This window comes from Jaculus jaculus, chromosome 2, assembly GCF_020740685.1.
Source record: "Jaculus jaculus isolate mJacJac1 chromosome 2, mJacJac1.mat.Y.cur, whole genome shotgun sequence".
Classification (NCBI taxonomy): domain Eukaryota; kingdom Metazoa; phylum Chordata; class Mammalia; order Rodentia; family Dipodidae; genus Jaculus; species Jaculus jaculus.
The window spans coordinates 180,088,419-180,106,999 of record NC_059103.1 but is presented as its reverse complement, the minus strand read 5'-3'; the positions used below and the strand labels follow the sequence as shown (position 1 = coordinate 180,106,999).

The 18,581-nt window shown below is 41.7% G+C and overlaps 2 protein-coding genes across 4 annotated transcripts in view; one reads left to right on the top strand and one right to left on the bottom strand.

The window, feature by feature from the left end:
- Nucleotides 1-4,248: 4,248 nt before the first annotated feature.
- On the bottom strand, nt 4,249-18,115 carry Eny2 (ENY2 transcription and export complex 2 subunit). 3 transcript variants are annotated; one of them, XM_045144000.1, is made up of 6 exons: nt 17,964-18,109; nt 16,500-16,576; nt 10,558-10,628; nt 9,296-9,370; nt 6,999-7,076; nt 4,249-6,497 (listed from the first exon to the last, which is right to left on the bottom strand). In XM_045144000.1, the coding sequence occupies exons 1-5, from the start codon at nt 17,967-17,969 to the stop codon at nt 7,000-7,002; spliced, it is 306 nt and encodes a 101-aa protein (XP_044999935.1). In that variant the 5' UTR covers nt 17,970-18,109; the 3' UTR covers nt 4,249-6,497; nt 6,999. The 3 variants fall into 3 exon arrangements, with proteins under 3 accessions (XP_044999935.1, XP_004661448.1, XP_004661447.1); XM_004661391.2 differs by having other exon boundaries at nt 4,249-7,076; nt 18,036-18,115; XM_004661390.3 differs by having other exon boundaries at nt 4,249-7,076.
- Nucleotides 18,116-18,342: 227 nt separating this feature from the next.
- Nudcd1 (NudC domain containing 1) overlaps nt 18,343-18,581 on the top strand; it is a 76,765-nt gene continuing 76,526 nt past the window's right edge. Inside the window, exon 1 of the mRNA XM_004661389.2 lies at nt 18,343-18,548. Within this exon, the coding sequence (XP_004661446.1) occupies nt 18,434-18,548 (115 nt within the window). The 5' untranslated portion in view covers nt 18,343-18,433. The remainder of the gene's footprint in view (nt 18,549-18,581) is intronic.

Genomic DNA, 18,581 nt, shown 5'->3' with positions numbered 1-18,581 from the left:
GTGGGACTTGAGTGACTAGTGAAGTCCTTAAATTAAGCACATTAATTACTGGGCTGAGGAAAGAAACAGAACACTCCCATTCTGACAGTGTCAGCCACACCACACTAAATGAAGCTCAAATCACACAGTGTACATTGTCACTGAAAGCATTTGCACAGCAACTAGGTTATGGCTTAGGGAACATTTCTATTTCAATTATCCTACTTTTACTCGGGTAAAGCCCAGCTTTGATACAAGTAGCTGCCTAGAAAGGATACAGTTTGAAGAATATGCCCTCAGAAAAGCATGTAGGTCTAAAAGATATATAGCAATTGAAAGTCATTCATTACCACTTAGTCCTAGTGGTTCCAGGCACAATTCTGAACCATTTATGAATGTAATAAATACACTGTGGTGGTTTGATTCAGGTGTCCCCCATAAACTTAGGTGTTCTGAATGCTAGGTTCCCAGCTGATGGAGATTCGGGAAATAATGCCTCCTGGAGGGAGTGTATTCTTGGGGGCCGGCTTATGGGTATTAAAGCCAGTTTCCCCTTGCCAGTATTTGGCACACCCTCCTGTTGCTGTGGTCCACCTTATGTTGGCCAGGGGGTGATGTCCACCTTCTGCTCATGCCATCATTTTCCTCTGCCATCGTGGAGCTTCCCCTTGAGCCTGTAAGCCAAAATAAATCTTTTTCCCAGAAGCTGCTCTTGGTTGGGTGATTTCGACCAGCAATGCGAACCGGACTGCAACATACACCAACTTTTTTATTCTTGTGAAATTTATTAGGACTGATTTTTAATATTTTTTTTTTATTAAGATACGTTATGTGTTGGTACTATCTTTTCCCTTCTCCCTGCCCCCATTCTGCTGGGGTCCTTCTTCAGTGGGGTTGCTGGTATTTCCATGGGGTTGTGGGTTATGTGTTGCAGGATCAGCAGTAACTGGGGGGAGGCAATATCTCTGGGTATGATGTCCCAATCTGTGGCTCTTAAAATCTTTCTGACCCCTCTTCTGAAAAACTTCCTGAGCCTTGGTTGGTGTGTTTTAAGTATACTTCAGTGATGGACTCTCAGGAGCCTCTGGCTTTCTGGTTTGGTATGTATTGAGTCTGCTCAGCGTCTATCTCTTTCACTCTGGCGCTGATTGTCAGGCTCATCACGGAAACAGCACTCTTGCTTGTCTCCCCAGTTCCTCTGTGGTTTCACTTGGGTCTTGGTTGAGAGGTGAGGGGTGGCTTATCTCCTTGGGTCTTATGCTCAAAACTCCCTTATGGGCTGGAAAGATGGCTGAGCTGTTAGTGTTCTTGCCAGTGAAGCTTTAGGACCCAGGTTTGATTTCCCAGTAACCATAAGCCAGATGCATAAGGTGATGCATGTGTATGGATTTTGTTTGCAATGGCTGGAGGCCTGGGTGTGCCCGTTCTCTCTACTGCTTTCTCTCTCTAATAAACAAATATTTAAAAAAAAAAACAAACCAGGGCTACCATGAATATAGATTCTATGTGCTTGTATTCTCTGATTTTCTTTCAATGGCCATCATAAAACAATATTCATTGAATGTCTATAGGTTTGAGACAGCATATATTTTCTGGTTATTTTTTTTTTCTTTTTATAATGTAACATAGAATGGGAAGAAAAAATACAAATTTTATTGCTTTTTGCTGTTGTTGTTGTTTGAGGTAGGTTCTCATTCTAGCTCAGGCTGACCTGGAATTTACTATGTAGTCCAGATGGCCTTGAACTCATGATGATCCTTCTACCTCTGCCTCCTGAGTGCTGGGATTAAAGGCATACAGCATCATACCCAGCTTAAATGTTATTACTTTTTAAACACTAAGAAATTATTTTCTTTCATTTTTAAGAATGTCATGGTTTGGGGATGTAGTACAGTGATAGAGCATTTGCCTGGCATGCATGATACCGTAGGTTCTTCCCAGCACATCAGTCAATAAGTAATTAAAAACTTGTCATCCCTCCCCCCCCCCCCGCACCACCCATCACCAGAACTTTCCCCCTGGGGAGTCACACACATGTTCACCTCAAATAGGGCAAAGATGGCAGACCAAAGTATGATTACACCAATTCCAGTTTGGTGAACCAGAATTTACTGGGGGGGGGGGCACTTACAGAGCATAAAGGGGAGCGGTTACAGGAATGTGGAGGCCCCAAACCAACCACTTTGATGGAAATTCCTGGGTCAAAATTACTCAGTGGATGCTTCCTCCCTCAGCCTTGAGGTAAGGGCTCACTTACAGAGCATGGTGGCCCCAGAGCAGCACTTCAGTGGGACTCACTATATCAGGATTACCCCACAGATGCTCCTCCCTCAGCCTTGGGGTGAGTGCTTACATGAAATCCCAGAGCAGTGCTTCAGTGGGTGTTACTGTAAGATTATGCCCTCTGATGCTCCTCCCTCAGCCTTGTCATGAGGGCTTACCGAGCATGAGACCCCAAAGAAACCCCTAGATGGAGCTCATTTTTCCTAGGTCTGTAACTCTCTCTATATTCTTATCTCCCATGAGATCTTGTGCCTCTTTATATACAACTGGCTGGCATAGGGGGTGCCTAAATCTCAGGTGGGGGCTCTGATGACCCTCCTCACATTTTATGTGAGTTGACTGAACAGCTTTTGATAAAGTTGGCAATATTTGTTTACTCTTTTCAATGATATACACTAGTTAACCAATTTCATGCCTGAATTAATGAATTGACTTCAGAAAATACTGGCCCAACATCTGCAACCTATAGTAAGCTCATGAAAAAAAAATTAGGATTTAACTCAATAACACTTTTCATCTTTGAAACGCTGGCTGGCCTCTAAACTGGAATTGGGTTTGGCCTGTTGAAATGATATAGTTCAATTACACTGCAGCCCAGGAAGGACCAAAAGATAGGCATTAGGTGCCCCCTTGTGGCTATTAAGTAGAATAACCAAATATAATTAGAAATCTGGAATAAACATGTCAACTTTATTCGCTATGAACTTACCTTTATTTTTCTTGCATATTTATTTAGAACTTACTAAGAATTTTCTGGTGGGCACAAATGATAAACACAGAAATGGGATATACAGTTTGTGCTACTGACTCCACAGTAGAAGAATGAGAGTAAAACAGGCTATACTTTGCCCTGCTAAGAACTATTTTTTAGTAACATTTATCCTACTTTAATCACAAGTTATGCTGACTATATTTTTGTAGGAATTCCCTATCAACAAATGTTATCTAGATAATTCTGAGAAATACATATATATATACATACATATATATATATGTGTGTGTGTGTGTATCTTACAAGTATAATTCATATATTTATGTAAAAGTAGAAAACTCCTATTTCTAATTTTTATCATAACAATGGTTCTAATTACCCATCGTAGTTATAACTTCATTATCTTAATTCCTGCCAGACCTCTCCAATAAAGAAATTGATGCCAGAGTCATTCTTCCCTTAATTGAGAAGCAGAGAATTTAAATGATCTAGTTTTGTTGGCCAACTCACCCAATGCTTTCCTGTGGTTTCTAGTAGTAAATATGAGGGACCTTATGAAACCAAAGTAACATGAGACAGCCTTTTACAAGGGTTAATTACACTCACACACAGTATCATTTCCATCTTCAGCTACTGAGCAGCTGTCAGTTCTCCTGTGTTGGGTGCATTTTTTTTTTTTTTCATTACGTTGTGAGAAGTCTATATCCAGTTACCAATCCCTGGCTTGGCACCAAATGATACACATGTATCCAAGGGACTGGATAAATAATTTAGCTGGGCCTTCTTTAATCCTGTAAAAGCAGCTTATAATGATCCTAATTATATCAACCTCGTGCAGGTATGTAATAACAGAATTAAATTCACAACACTGAGCGTGAAAGGGGACAAGATGTCTTATTTGGCATGTGTGGTGTGTAAATGTGTGTAAAAGTACAAACATCATGTGGATCTGAAGGCCAGAGGTCAATGTTGGGTGTCTTCCTCAATAAGTTGTCATCTTGGTTTTTGAGCCAAGGTATCTCACTGAGTCTGGAGCTCACTGATTTCACTAGTTAGCTGCCACCAAATCCTGGGAATCCTCCTGTCTCCACCTAACCAGTGCTGAGATAACAGGTGTGTGCCACCATACATGGCTTTTATGTGAGATCTGAACTCAGATCCTCACACTTGTATGGCAAATAACTTTTAACTATTAAGCCATCTTCCCCATCCCCAGCATCCGAGTTTTAAAGAATGTATTTCTATTTTTTGTAAGTCAATGATGACAGTCCAGATGTTGACAAAGTAAGTTTATTTTGCAAGATATCAGTGGTTCTAGATGCATACTGTAAGACATTTATAAGATGCCAAAGAAACATGAAAGTAATGGTGCAGTTGAGGTGGTTGTTTCAACATTATCATTTAAATCTATTTCTTAGATTTGGTGTGGTTGTACACACCCGTCATCACAGCACTTGGGAGGTGGAGGCAGGAGGTCTAGTTCAAGGCTATCCTCGGTTACATAGTAAGTCCCAGGCCAGCCTGGACTACATGTGACCCTGTCTCAACACAGAAACAGATAAAAACAAACCAACTTAAAACAAAAACACAAATCTATGTTCTTAGTAATTACTACTTTAAATTATTACGAAGTACTTTCAATTCAGCTATTTTTGTCCCATTTCAAGGTATTTTCAAAACATTTTCATGTAGTCACTTGGGCTATTAAAACTATATCTAAGAGCCATTTTTGGTTTATTTCCATGTACAGCGCTAACATGTTATTTCTAACAATTCCTGTATAGCCTTTTTGATAACGGGGGAGCAAAAGGAACACTTCCATCATTACTTTCAAACACTGTTTTTAAAGAGGAGAAACTGACAGCTTAACATTGCTTTGGGTAGGATGGTGGTTTGTGTGTACAAACATCTCAGGCCCAAAACTTTAAAGCCTACATAAATAATTACATGAATAGCTCAGACATTTAAATTTTATACTCATGAAAAAGATAAAATTAGTTCTGGAACCATGAACCAAAAATCAATGAGAAGCCTTTCCTCCATTACTTTCCATTTATTACAAACATATTTCATGCTCTTGTAATGTTCATTTATTCATTCATTCCCTTTCCCATTCATTCAGAAATGGGTATCATACAAAGAAGTCATATTTCCTCCCTTCTAGGAGATGCAGGCAAAAGTTCAAGAATGATGGTGTTGAAGAGAAACATACAACTGCTTCAAATAGATAGTGATGGGCCAGGCGCGGTGGTACATGCCTGAAATCCCAGCACCGAGGAGGCAAAGGCAGGAGGGTCCAAGCTCAGGGCTAGCCTGGCCTACGTAGTTTGTTTAAGGCCAGCTGGACTATACAGTGAGAACCTGTCTCAAAAAACACACAAAAACGTGGTTGGTTATCTAAATCAGAAGACTGTCAGAATATTTTAAAATCTCAAGCTGACCTTTGAAGAGCAAGCAAGAATGAGATCACTAGAAGAGAATGGCTTTCTAGGTCAGTGAATTTTCAAATGTATGAAAGGATGAAATAACCAAGTGACTAGGGGGATTTTTTTTTAAAGTACAGAAGAGCATATTAGATTCAGAAATGCCTAGGTAGTATGCAGTCTGGATTTCATCAAAAGACATTTCAAGTAGGGGAGTAAATGATCAGACTTGAATTTTAGTAAGGCCACATAGGCAAAAGTGAGGAAGAGACATTGGCTGAGGCACAGACCTGGAGCAAAGATGAGGAGTCTACTGCAGTGGCCTGGGTTGAGGGCAGATAATTAGGTTAGTCTTGCTGGACTCAAAGGGGTCCTTAGTCAGCAGCATGCACACCACTGTGCAGCTTTGCAGAAATAATCTTGTGCCATCTCTTACCTTCACAAACAGCATTTACAAACATCTTGGGTCATTTGTGTCTGGGAGGTACCACAAGTAAGGAGTATAGCAGGGGGAGATACTGAGGAGAAAATAGAATGACTACTTTCAAAATGGTCAGGTTGAGGTGTTTGTGGAATATCCACAGAAGCTGGTCCACACACGAGTATATGGGGTCTTGAGGCAAGAAGTATGGCTTGGAGACAGTTTATCATGTATTTGAAGCCATGGTCAGACCCATTTCCTGGGATTGGCCCAGGGACAATATATCCAGTTAGTCAGAAAGAGGGCTCAGAGAGAACCCTACGAAACATTACACAAGTCACATACAGCAAAGGGTACTCCACAAGAAACAGGAGGAGCTTCCAGTGGTAGGAAGAAACAGTGTGAGGAGTGGGATGAAGAGTTCCAAGTGGCAGGGTGGTCAGCATTCTCACTTTGCGGCAGAGGTCACACGACAGACAAGAGTCCTTTGGATTTGGCAATCCTGATGTCAGAGTAAAGCTAATGGGTGCAGATTATTCCCATTACGTTCTTTCTTGACCTCAGTGTATGGGAGATGCAATTTAGATTCTGCTTTCAAAGTTGAGACGAGAAGAGGAGGTGGGAGGAGCTTGGTGTGCAGGCAGCTTGCAAATGTTCTCTCTTCCACTAGATGGTAATTCTTTGAAGCATAAGGAAGGCACATAGTGATGAGTGAGACCCAATCCTAACCCTCAGAATTATAACAAATAAGAAAAAGACAAGTGACTATCACACAGGATGGGGTATTACAATCTACAAAGTCCTGTGGGGATTCAAAAGAGGAATACATCACAGGAGACAACCAGGACAGGTTGCTGACTTTTCACTGTTACCACAAAGAACCACACATATAAATACTTGGCTTATATGAACTGCTGTCTTTTCCTCTCAACAAACCTAGTGAATCAGTAATAAAGACAAAGTCCCATTTATCCCAAAATCCAAGCAAACATCAAACTCATTCATGAGATATTTATTAAAATAACACATTTAGGGAAAAAATCAATACAGTGTATACATCATTACTGAAAACTGTATACCATCATACAAAAAAGGACTTTATTTTGGGAAGCTGATTTCTAATTTATGGCAAGTTTTACTTTCAGAAATAAAACCACAGAACAACACAAGCTAATTCAACCTTAAAGACTGGCATGCTGAGCAAGGAATGTTCTTATTCTCTGTAGGAGCTCCTTCTTTACACTGTCGGGTACCAGGGCTGAAACACAAACATAAACAGCACAGTAAGAAGATTCCAATCAACACATGTCAACTTAAGACTTGACATTTTACTAGGGATTACTATTATAGCCATTTCATAGAACCCTCATGATTGAATGAAAAAAAAAAAAACAGGTAAATATATCTGAAAGAAGAAAACATGAAATCCTTTAAACTAGAAATGTACAAGGCTATTTTAAAATTGAGGCTGGAACACACTGATAAATCTGACTGAATCAGAACATTTTACAGCTGTCAAGATTACCTTATTCGAAGTCAAAAGATGAAAACTGGGAAAATATTCTTATAGAAAGTACTGATTTTGCTACAACAAAGCTGCTTCCAATTGATAAGGAAAAGAGAGCAGGTTAACAAAAGAACAAGGAAAATGGGAGAAAAGGAGAAACAATTCTAATTCTTGAATGTAAGAAAGGTCCAGTCTCAGGAGAGCACTGCCTTCTGAAATGATATTCAGACAGCATGTTTTCCCATCAGGTAGACTAAAACCCCAAGTTCAATAACACAACTAAAGGAAAACAGACATTTTCATATTAACTACTGAGGGGACAAATCCATACTGTTTTCAAAGGTAATTTAGCAATTATGTTATTGAAATAACATATGGATATTCTTTGTCATCTAGCAAAGATGTGAATGCTGCAACATTAGTTATATTTTATTTCATGGAATTTGACCCATGTGGCTATATTATCTACTCAGAATATTGAACAAAAGAAATAAGAAAACATAATTAACTCAAACATCTAATATATTTACTTGTGTCCAGAGGAAAATGTAATTATAGTTCAATGTTTTTATAAAGATTTATCAAGTAAAGCAGTTATTCCTCTTTGTAAACTATTCAGTTTAAACCTATCTATAAATGTATTACATATTTTAAAGTCCACTGTAAATGTAATCAATAATCAATAAATATATTTAAAGCATTTTTCATTAAAATTATGGTGACTGAGAACCAGAACCATTCTTATGGGATGAATTGAGATAAAGGGAACTTTTGGGAGAGGGAACTGTTTTGTAATCTGATTGTAGTGGTAGTTACATGACTCTAATTATATATATATATATATGTATGTATATATATATATATATATATACATACATATATACAGTTCCTAAAAATGTCACCAATGTTAATTTTGCAAATAAAAAAATACTTCTAAGGAAAAAAGACCAAATGAAACAACTTATTTTTACTTGTCTTTATTTGCTCATTCTCTAGCAAGGAAAGTACAAAACACTGAAATATACAAGATGCAAATGTTAAAGAAGGAAAGGATAACCTCTAACCTGAGAAACCAGTTCCTAAACATCAACAGATCAAGAAATAGAAAAAGTAATTAGATAAAGTTAAAGCATAAACTCAAACAAATATTTTCCTTTGGAAACATACTTAAAAACAGATAGGTTTTTCAGGTGTAAACAGGTTTTTAGACAACCATGGGGCTCTGTAGCTTATTTTCAACAGGCAGTAATTCTACAGTAATTTCCAAACATTTATTTTATACTCAAATTATTTTGAGTAATCTATGTGCAAAAATATCTATCTTATTTGCTTTCACTTTAAGTACAAACAGTACATGTATCAAAAGTAAATGCAACACGTGCTGGATCTACAATGTCAATGACATGGCGCTCGACTATGCACTGTATGTCACCAAGCTCCTATCTTCTCTTTGCTTTGCCTTCTGTGACAGAGGGAAGGTAAAAAGAAAGCCGTTGCTGTCTAAGTCTAAAACATGGATGACCCTCAACATGAAGTTATGAAATTACCAAATTCTTAATTGGACATTCAAGAAGGAAGACCTTCATTTATTTTTAACAAAAGAGAGAGCAAAAGAATGAGTCAGGATGGAGTAGAATTTTGAGTAATTAAGCAGTTGTCTGATAAAGTTCATAAATTTAGCTTCAGGTGATAACTTTCTACATAAAATTGCACAATGAAGAAGATCTGCCTTAACAACTGCATCACTTGCTCTGGGATACTGATCTAGAGTGCCAACAGGGCTTATAATCTCACTGCAATTCAAGACTGCCAGAGGCAGACTGAGAGTTGGAATTCTTCCCATGTGAAGAGATCGAAGAACACAATCATTCTGGAAAGGGTGATTTTCATTGTAAAAAGAACAAACTCCAAATGATAGAAAAAATGTCCGGCAGCCCATGTGTCCTTTGACGCAATTTATACTCCCTTACCTCTGCCTTTTGGAGTGATTTCAGCCACCAAGTCATCAACAGTAACGTGTTCTAGTCCTTTTTCTTTAATTACCTCTTATGCAAAAGCAAAAAACAAATCATATTTAAAATCATTATCTGTAAGAAAGATTTTCATAGAGGAAGGGTTAAAATCATGATTTTAGAGTATAGATTGGTCTTTAAATAAAAAGAGGATACTTCTTTTTTCTTTTCTAATGAAAATTTAAAGCCCTACAAAAACATTAAGCGTTCTTTAGATTAAAAGATAAATTCTGTCCATCTTTTTAAGTTAAACTTACAAACTACAAGACTTAGAATAACTTTGAACAAATGTTCAAATCCAACCTTTATAAAAAGCTGGAAATTTATAACTGGACAGTTAATTTTACTGTAATTACACTAAGTCTACATGTACCAAAGCAATAAAATCTATTATTTTAGTTTTACTGGAGCCTTGTTAGATAGTTTACAACATTTAATATCCACAATAATCTAATGCCCTAGATGTTTCTCCCACTTTAAAGGCAAGGAATTGAAGCATAAAGATGGAATAACTTATTCAAACATGAATCCAGCTCTAGTCCTAAGCCAGTGAAGTCTGTCTGACCTCAGCAGTGTTGCTGCACCGACTTCCTATGGTAAATTCAGTGTCTATTACTCTTACTTGTAGAATCCATCACATACAGTGAGGATTTATTACAAATATTTAGAATTTCACTATATAAAAAAGTGACCCAGAAAGGAAGCACATCTAAGTGATAAGTATAACCTACGAAGAGGTAATAGCAGCAACACCTAGTCAAAAACCAACAAAGCAACAAAGACCACAAGCTTCTACTGCACATTTTAAAAAGAATATTCTCTAAAGGCTTTTATAGAAGAAAATTTCAAAATACTATTATTGTTATCAACAATGCACAGTTCCTTTAAGTCTATTAACCCTTGGGCATTCATTTTACTAAGGGAATGCATAATAAGATTATTAGTTATTACAAACACAACATTCAATATTTTGATGACAGAAACTTCAATACTCATTCCATTCATGATTAAAGAGAAATCCAAAGAAAGTTCTTAAAATTTTAGGAATTAGACCAGCAGACAACAAGTAAGAAACCATCACTATAAGACTGAATTTCCTATGTGCTTACAACTGTGATTGAGCACTCATACCTTACTGATTGTACTTTCTTCTAGTGAATCCCAGACCAGCCCAGCTCAGAGCAATGGAACTAGCTTATCCTCTAAGTCGAACTGATTACCTTTACAGTGTGCCTTCAACTGGTCCTTCCAGCCGCATTCAATTAATTTAGCTCTCAGCAACTCTTTGAGGCTGTTTAAAAAGGAAATGTTTTCAAATTAAACAACAATGTACATAATAAACCAGAATATTTGAAGCAAAGTTCAACTAAATCTTCCCTGTCTTCCAGTCCCCAAACATTACCTATGGCTCAACATTGATTCTATTGCTTAAATAGTTCTTTGATATTTTAGGAGTCATTTAAACTCAGGGATGTGAGTAGAAGTCAATAAAGAGGAAGGATTAAGTGCCTCTCAAGCAGCTCTGTTTTCTAAGATTTTCTTCCCTTCACCATCAGGAGTGTCAGGATTCTTAAACAGCAGGGTGTGGAGATGCACACCTATAAGCAAACTCAGGAGGCTGAGGTAGGAGGATTGCTATGAATTCCAGGCCAGCCTGGAATACAGAGTGAGATCCAGAACAGCCTGAGCTAAAATTTCTTGCACAGCTGGTGTTAGTGAACCTAAGGTGCTGAACAAATGAACAAAACTCAGTCTTGGATTACAATGTCTTCTTCAGGTGTCCTGCACTGCTCTCTAACTTCTAGACTGTTCATACCTTCACGTTGACAGTTCAGAAACTGGCATGCCTATTATATTTAATTAACAGGATTTTATGAATGCTAAATATAATGATGTATATTATAACCAATGGCAAAACAAAGTATTTGCCAGCTCTTGTCACACTAACTTCTGTAACTCTAAAATCCCTAAATGAAAGAATTTCTGATAATACATGTCAGACTGCAAACCAAACATTTCTTATCTTCCTTCCTTCCTTTTTTTTTTTGAGGTAGAGTTTCTCTCTACCAGGCTGACCTGGAATTCACTATGTGGTCTCAAGGTGGCCTCGAAATCATGGTGATCCTCCTACCTCTGCCTATGGAGTACTGGGATTCGAGGCATGTGCCACCACGCCCAGCTCAAACACATTTTCTTTGCCTGCAAACCACTACTCATTTGATATCCCTAGAGATACACTATGTGGCATGTCCACCTTTGTATATCTAACTAGGTCATTCAGCCTCACCAAAGCTCAAACTCAATTTCATTCTGACATTTCATTCCATTCTCAAAATGACATCCACTCTTCTGGTTCTGGGGCTTGGAACTATAGCAGCATCCTTCACTCCAACACACATCCAATCCATGAGTAAGCCCTATAGAATTCAGCTTTAAAAAGTTTACCCAGCATATAAATGTACTAGCTTCAATGCTTTCAAGTCTCCACTCTAACTGTTACTAAACCTTCTAAATTTTACATTCTATTTACATTCTCAGAATCCCCCTGTGCATTCCCAACTTATTCAGAATTACAAGACTGTACTACATAATCTACCTTCTCTTCAACTGTGTTCTGATTTTAACACCCTTCTCCCTCACACAACTTACTCTGCTTGCTGCATTATTCAAAAATTCCAGGCCACTTCATCTAAGAACAGTGGCCCTTAAAAGCTCAGTCATATCCTTCCATATTGAGATTCACAAAGCTTTGTATCCTTCGTCTAAAATATCACCCTGTGCAAGTGTCTGCTTTATTCTTCCTGTAGTACTCATTACCACTACAGTATTACACATTAACTATGCTACCTTCCATTAGAATGTAAACTCCATTAGACCATATGCTTCACTATTGCATACCCAGCAGCTAACATGAAAGGGAACATAAGAGAACCTCGGGAACGCCATGAAAAATCAAACCCAGATTCTTTATACTCCTTCTCAGCACTGTCCTCCATTCCCCACTCCTCCTTCTCAGCACTGTCCTCCATTCCCCACTCCTCCTTCTCAGCACTGTCCTCCATTCCCCACTCCGCCTCCTCAGCACTGTCCTCCATTCCCCACTCCGCCTCCTCAACACTGTCCTCCATTCCCCACTCCGCCTCCTCAGCACTGTCCTCCATTCCCCACTCCTCCTCCTCAGCACTGTCCTCCATTCCCCACTCCTCCTCCTCAGCACTGTCCTCCATTCCCCACTCCTTCTCAGCACTGTCCTCCATTCCCCACTCCTCCTTCTCAGCACTGTCCTCCATTCCCCACTCCTCCTCCTCAGCACTGTCCTCCATTCCCCACTCCTCCTCCTCAGCACTGTCCTCCATTCCCCACTCCACCTCCTCAGCACTGTCCTCCATTCCCCACTCCTCCTCCTCAGCACTGTCCTCCATTCCCCACTCCTCCTCCTCAGCACTGTCCTCCATTCCCCACTCCTCCTCCTCAGCACTGTCCTCCATTCCCCACTCCTCCTCCTCAGCACTGTCCTCCATTCCCCACTCCTCCTCCTCAGCACTGTCCTCCATTCCCCACTCCTCCTCCTCAGCACTGTCCTCCATTCCCCACTCCTCCTCCTCAGCACTGTCCTCCATTCCCCACTCCTCCTCCTCAGCACTGTCCTCCATTCCCCACTCCTCCTCCTCAGCACTGTCCTCCATTCCCCACTCCTCCTCCTCAGCACTGTCCTCCATTCCCCACTCCTCCTCCTCAGCACTGTCCTCCATTCCCCACTCCTCCTCCTCAGCACTGTCCTCCATTCCCCACTCCTCCTTCTCAGCACTGTCCTCCATTCCCCACTCCTCCTCCTCAGCACTGTCCTCCATTCCCCACTCCTCCTCCTCAGCACTGTCCTCCATTCCCCACTCCTCCTCCTCAGCACTGTCCTCCATTCCCCACTCCTCCTCCTCAGCACTGTCCTCCATTCCCCACTCCTCCTCCTCAGCACTGTCCTCCATTCCCCACTCCTCCTCCTCAGCACTGTCCTCCATTCCCCACTCCTCCTCCTCAGCACTGTCCTCCATTCCCCACTCCTCCTCCTCAGCACTGTCCTCCATTCCCCACTCCTCCTCCTCAGCACTGTCCTCCATTCCCCACTCCTCCTCCTCAGCACTGTCCTCCATTCCCCACTCCTCCTCCTCAGCACTGTCCTCCATTCCCCACTCCTCCTCCTCAGCACTGTCCTCCATTCCCCACTCCTCCTCCTCAGCACTGTCCTCCATTCCCCACTCCTCCTCCTCAGCACTGTCCTCCATTCCCCACTCCTCCTCCTCAGCACTGTCCTCCATTCCCCACTCCTCCTCCTCAGCACTGTCCTCCATTCCCCACTCCTCCTCCTCAGCACTGTCCTCCATTCCCCACTCCTCCTCCTCAGCACTGTCCTCCATTCCCCACTCCTCCTCCTCAGCACTGTCCTCCATTCCCCACTCCTCCTCCTCAGCACTGTCCTCCATTCCCCACTCCTCCTCCTCAGCACTGTCCTCCATTGCCCACTCCTCCTCCTCAGCACTGTCCTCCATTCCCCACTCCTCCTCCTCAGCACTGTCCTCCATTCCCCACTCCTCCTCCTCAGCACTGTCCTCCATTCCCCACTCCTCCTCCTCAGCACTGTCCTCCATTCCCCACTCCTCCTCCTCAGCACTGTCCTCCATTCCCCACTCCTCCTCCTCAGCACTGTCCTCCATTCCCCACTCCTCCTCCTCAGCACTGTCCTCCATTCCCCACTCCTCCTCCTCAGCACTGTCCTCCATTCCCCACTCCTCCTCCTCAGCACTGTCCTCCATTCCCCACTCCTCCTCCTCAGCACTGTCCTCCATTCCCCACTCCTCCTCCTCAGCACTGTCCTCCATTCCCCACTCCTCCTCCTCAGCACTGTCCTCCATTCCCCACTCCTCCTTCTCAGCACTGTCCTCCATTCCCCACTCCTCCTTCTCAGCACTGTCCTCCATTCCCCACTCCTCCTTCTCAGCACTGTCCTCCATTCCCCACTCCTCCTTCTCAGCACTGTCCTCCATTCCCCACTCCTCCTTCTCAGCACTGTCCTCCCGTTACCCACTCCTTCTCAGCACTGTCCTCCCGTTACCCACTCTTCTCCGTACTCTCCTCCAGTTAGCCACTCCTTCCTCTCAGTGCTGCCTCAGATTACCCACACATTATCTCTGATGCCTCCTTCCTCAGATGAAAGGGTTTTTCTCCTGCTTTGAAAAAGAAAACTCTCTTTTCAATTTTTGTTATTTGTCATTCGCAACCCAATATACAATTCTAACACATTTTTTGTTATCCAACTTTTCCCTTCAAGTCAATCATCCATACTATCAATATAAAATTCCTAAAATGTAGCCCAGCGTGGTGGCACATGCCTTTAATTTCAGCACTTGGGAGGCAGAAGAAGGAGGCTCACCAAGAGTTCCAGGCCACCTTGAGACTACGTAGTGAATTCCAGGTCAGCATGAGCTAGAGTGAGACCCTACCACGGAAAACAAAAATAACAACAAAAAATTCCCAAAATGTAAATGTGATCTAGTTACTACTATTTTTAAATCTTTAATAATTCCCATCACCCAAGAATAAAGATAGCAACAATAGTGCCTTGGAAACCAAAGGCATTCATCTTCCTGCCCTTCCTCTTACAGCAAAAAACAAAACAAAACAACAACAAAAAACCCAAGCAAGGAAACATCCCACCCAAAACAAACAAAAACACTGTGCCACTTAAATATACAAAGTTCTTGTGATAGAAATAGGACCTAGGAAAGGCTGATCATAACTTGCCTATTACCTAAGCAAAATGGTAATCAAGTGAGGCTCTTTGCTGAGAAAGGTACTCAGAGCAGGTGGAATGTAAATCTTGAACTGCTAATCTCTGCACCTGTGGGTAGGTCCTGTTTGAGAATAAAGCCAACAAAGAGGAAAGCAGAGCTGAGAGAGGAAAAGATACATCTTGCAACAAGTTCAAGGGCAATATCAAGCCCTTGCTTTTTTAATGACCTTATATTTGGTCATATATGGATAAGTCAAGTTTTGAATTCAGTTTCAATGGAAAGAATTCTACAAAATCCATAATCCTGTCCAGTTCCAATTGCACACTGTTACCTTTTAGTTCTTGTCTATCATTCTGCAGTTCTCAGGGCACTGCCATGTGCCAAAGCTCTCTGAGAACATTCTGTTCCCTGTGTCTAGATCAACCTCTCCTCTCCTGGCTGAGGGAAGTACTAATTGTTCTACTCTAGGTGAAGTAACACTTTTATTATAGAGATCTTACCCAATCGCCCCCAGGCAGAATTGAAAAGACTGCATTGGCTCCACATGTAAATATATATGTGTGTGTTTTTCTCTTCCATTTCTCTTATAAACTTTACCACTCAGTTCTGGGAGTCATTTTCCGTTTTTCACACCTTTGCATTTTCAAACCACTTATCTTTTCAAATTTTTACTTGGCCAATTCAGTGCCAGGCAAAGCATTAGATGATGGGTACACAAAGGTATTTCTGCTCACATGGAAACTGAATTATATTGGCTGGGTACAAGCTAGTAGACTATGTAGCTAGAATATAATGTGACTGTTATGCTAGAAGTTATCATATTAAGCCGTGTTATATAAGCTTGATCTGTAAGAAGTGAAACTACTTCAGAATAGTATTAGCACATGCTGTTTCAGGGTTAAGAGCATGTGGAAACTGTACTTGATTCTGTGTAAAATCCTGAGCAAGTGAAGTTATTTGGGCATGTATTTTTTTCCTCCACTATAGTATACAGGTTTTGACAGCAACATTTCTTGCTCATCTTTGTAAAATGATTCTTGAATCCTACAGTATTGTTCTCAACTATTTCTTTTTTTGTTTTTTTGAGGTAGGGTCTCACTGTAGCTCAGGCTGACCTGGAATTCACTATGTAATCTCAGGGTTGCCTCAAACTCACAGTGATCCTCCTGCCTCTGCCTCCCAAGTGCTGGGATTAAAGGTGTGTGCCATCACCTCCGGTGGATCTTACCGATCTTAGGTACCACACTTTGAAAAGCTTTAATTTTCTGTCATTCTTTTCATTAACATGTTTTCTTCTGTGACATTCTGATTCTTAAACTATGATGTAACTATTAAAGACAGTGAAATATAACTTGTTAACACAGTCTATCACTTACCGCTCTCTCTCTCCAGTCTCTATTAACTTTTGGTTAATCGCTGCTCTCATCTGCGCATCTTTGTTCATCTTGCTAACCTGGACAGCAACATGTATTTTGAGATATAGAATATTTAGAAAGTATTTTTCTCTAAATCCTCTAGACAATTATCCTAACACACCCCATATTCTGTCTATAGAGGGGAGGATGATAGATAAGTATGGTTATCATTATCCTTAGTATTATTTACTCCATCCCAAGTCTTATTTACTATACTGTTTTCCCCCACATGCCCTTTACTAAGTTTTTAGGAAGTAGTTTTTAAGAAAATAACTACTATTATAACATTTACTAATCATTTAGGTGCACAATTTTGGGCTAAAGCTTTGTAGAATTTATTATAAAAAATCATATTTAGTTCCCCAAACTTAACTGTTATGCACAATTTGTATTTAACAGATGAGAAAACTGAGGCCCAGAGACATAAAATGGTGAAGACAAATTTTGAATTTAAGTACTTTGATCCCAGAAACCCCAATTATTGAACTGAACATCATTACCGACTGCTGGATCTTTCCTGAACCCTAAATGCATTCAAATTTGGAGAAGTCATATATCCTGAACATCAATAAAAGCTGAGGTACAATTGCAGAAAGTGATCAGACTTTTAGGTGCTTTACTTTACAGTTCACTAGGAGGCATCCAGAATTACAAAGGCTCCTCTAGCTGAGTGCGTTTTGAATATCACATACAGTCATTACTGGTGGGATAAGGGGGAAAAAAATCTCGAACTAACCTTTAATTGAGAAAATTCTCGATTGTCAGTTAAAACAGGAAACCAAAACCAAAACAGTGTAGAAAGGAGAGGATGGTTAAGATTTGGGGCACGTTGTCCATTGAAAGTTTAAATAAAGTTGTAATCAGCTAACGTTTTCCCATGGAATCTGCCACTAACTTGCAAGTACTCTGTCTTGCCCCACTTCGTGTATATGAAAACTCGGAATAACTAGTTTTCAGAGTTGGGGGGGGGGAGGATGGGTAGGCGTGTAAGACAAGAGGGGCCGAGAACTAGGTTAACGCTCTGCATTTACAGTTGGAGGCTAACAGTTTCCAAATCACTGCACGGTCCGGTCAGCACCGGACCAAGAATACTGACCCTAAAAGTACGGGGCGTGACCTTGGACGAGTCACTTAGTTCTTAAAGGCCTCAGTTTTCTCACTGCTAACACCAGGGCGCTAGGGGATCCTTCCCAGTGCGGACATTCCGGGGGAAAATGAAACACGGCGGGGACAGCTGGAGAGGCGGGAGGGGAGGAGCCAGAAAACAAAGCGAGCACTGGCTTCAGGCCAACTCCAGCAGCACGCCCTGTCGGAGAGCCCTACAGGCCCGCGAGCGCGGGTCGGGGACGCTAACGAGAGACAGCACATCAAAGGAGCCTGGGCTGGGCCCGGGTCCCGGCCCCGAGGACCACGGGCATAGCTCACCACCATCACCGCGGGCGAGGGCCGTCCCTTCCCAGCGACGAAATGACCCTTGCGCTGACGACCGTTACCTACCACACTCTTCGGCTGCCCAGACTTAGACCCTCAGTAGCTCGGGCACCTAAGCACACAGAAAGCTAGAACACGCATTTCCGGGGCGGGATCTGGACACCCTGCCTATAATGTGAGAATTTAACTAGCGCGGGCCGCCTTCTGCTCGCTTGGCCTTCTGGGTAAGGAAGTCTACACTCTGCTGTAGGCCTGGAGTTAACGTGCCTGAGAAACTACAATACCCAGCATGCAATGGGAAGTCACCGTGCTCTTGGACACTACACTTCCCAGAAGACATTTCAGCACCGCGATGTCTTCTGGGATGGGAACCACGCTGCTTCCCAGACTCGGTTCCAGGAGTGAAGCGCGGACCTTTCAACAAGAGCTTTATTGATTCTCTCGCGCTGGGATCCTGGAAGGCGATGGAGGCGGCCAATTGCTCGCTGCGCGTGAAGAGACCTCTGCTGGACCCCCGCTTCGAGGGTTACAAGCTGTCTCTAGAGCCGCTGCCCTGTTACCAGCTGGAGCTCGACGCAGGTGGGACCGCTGGCGCCCGCTAGCAGTGCGTTC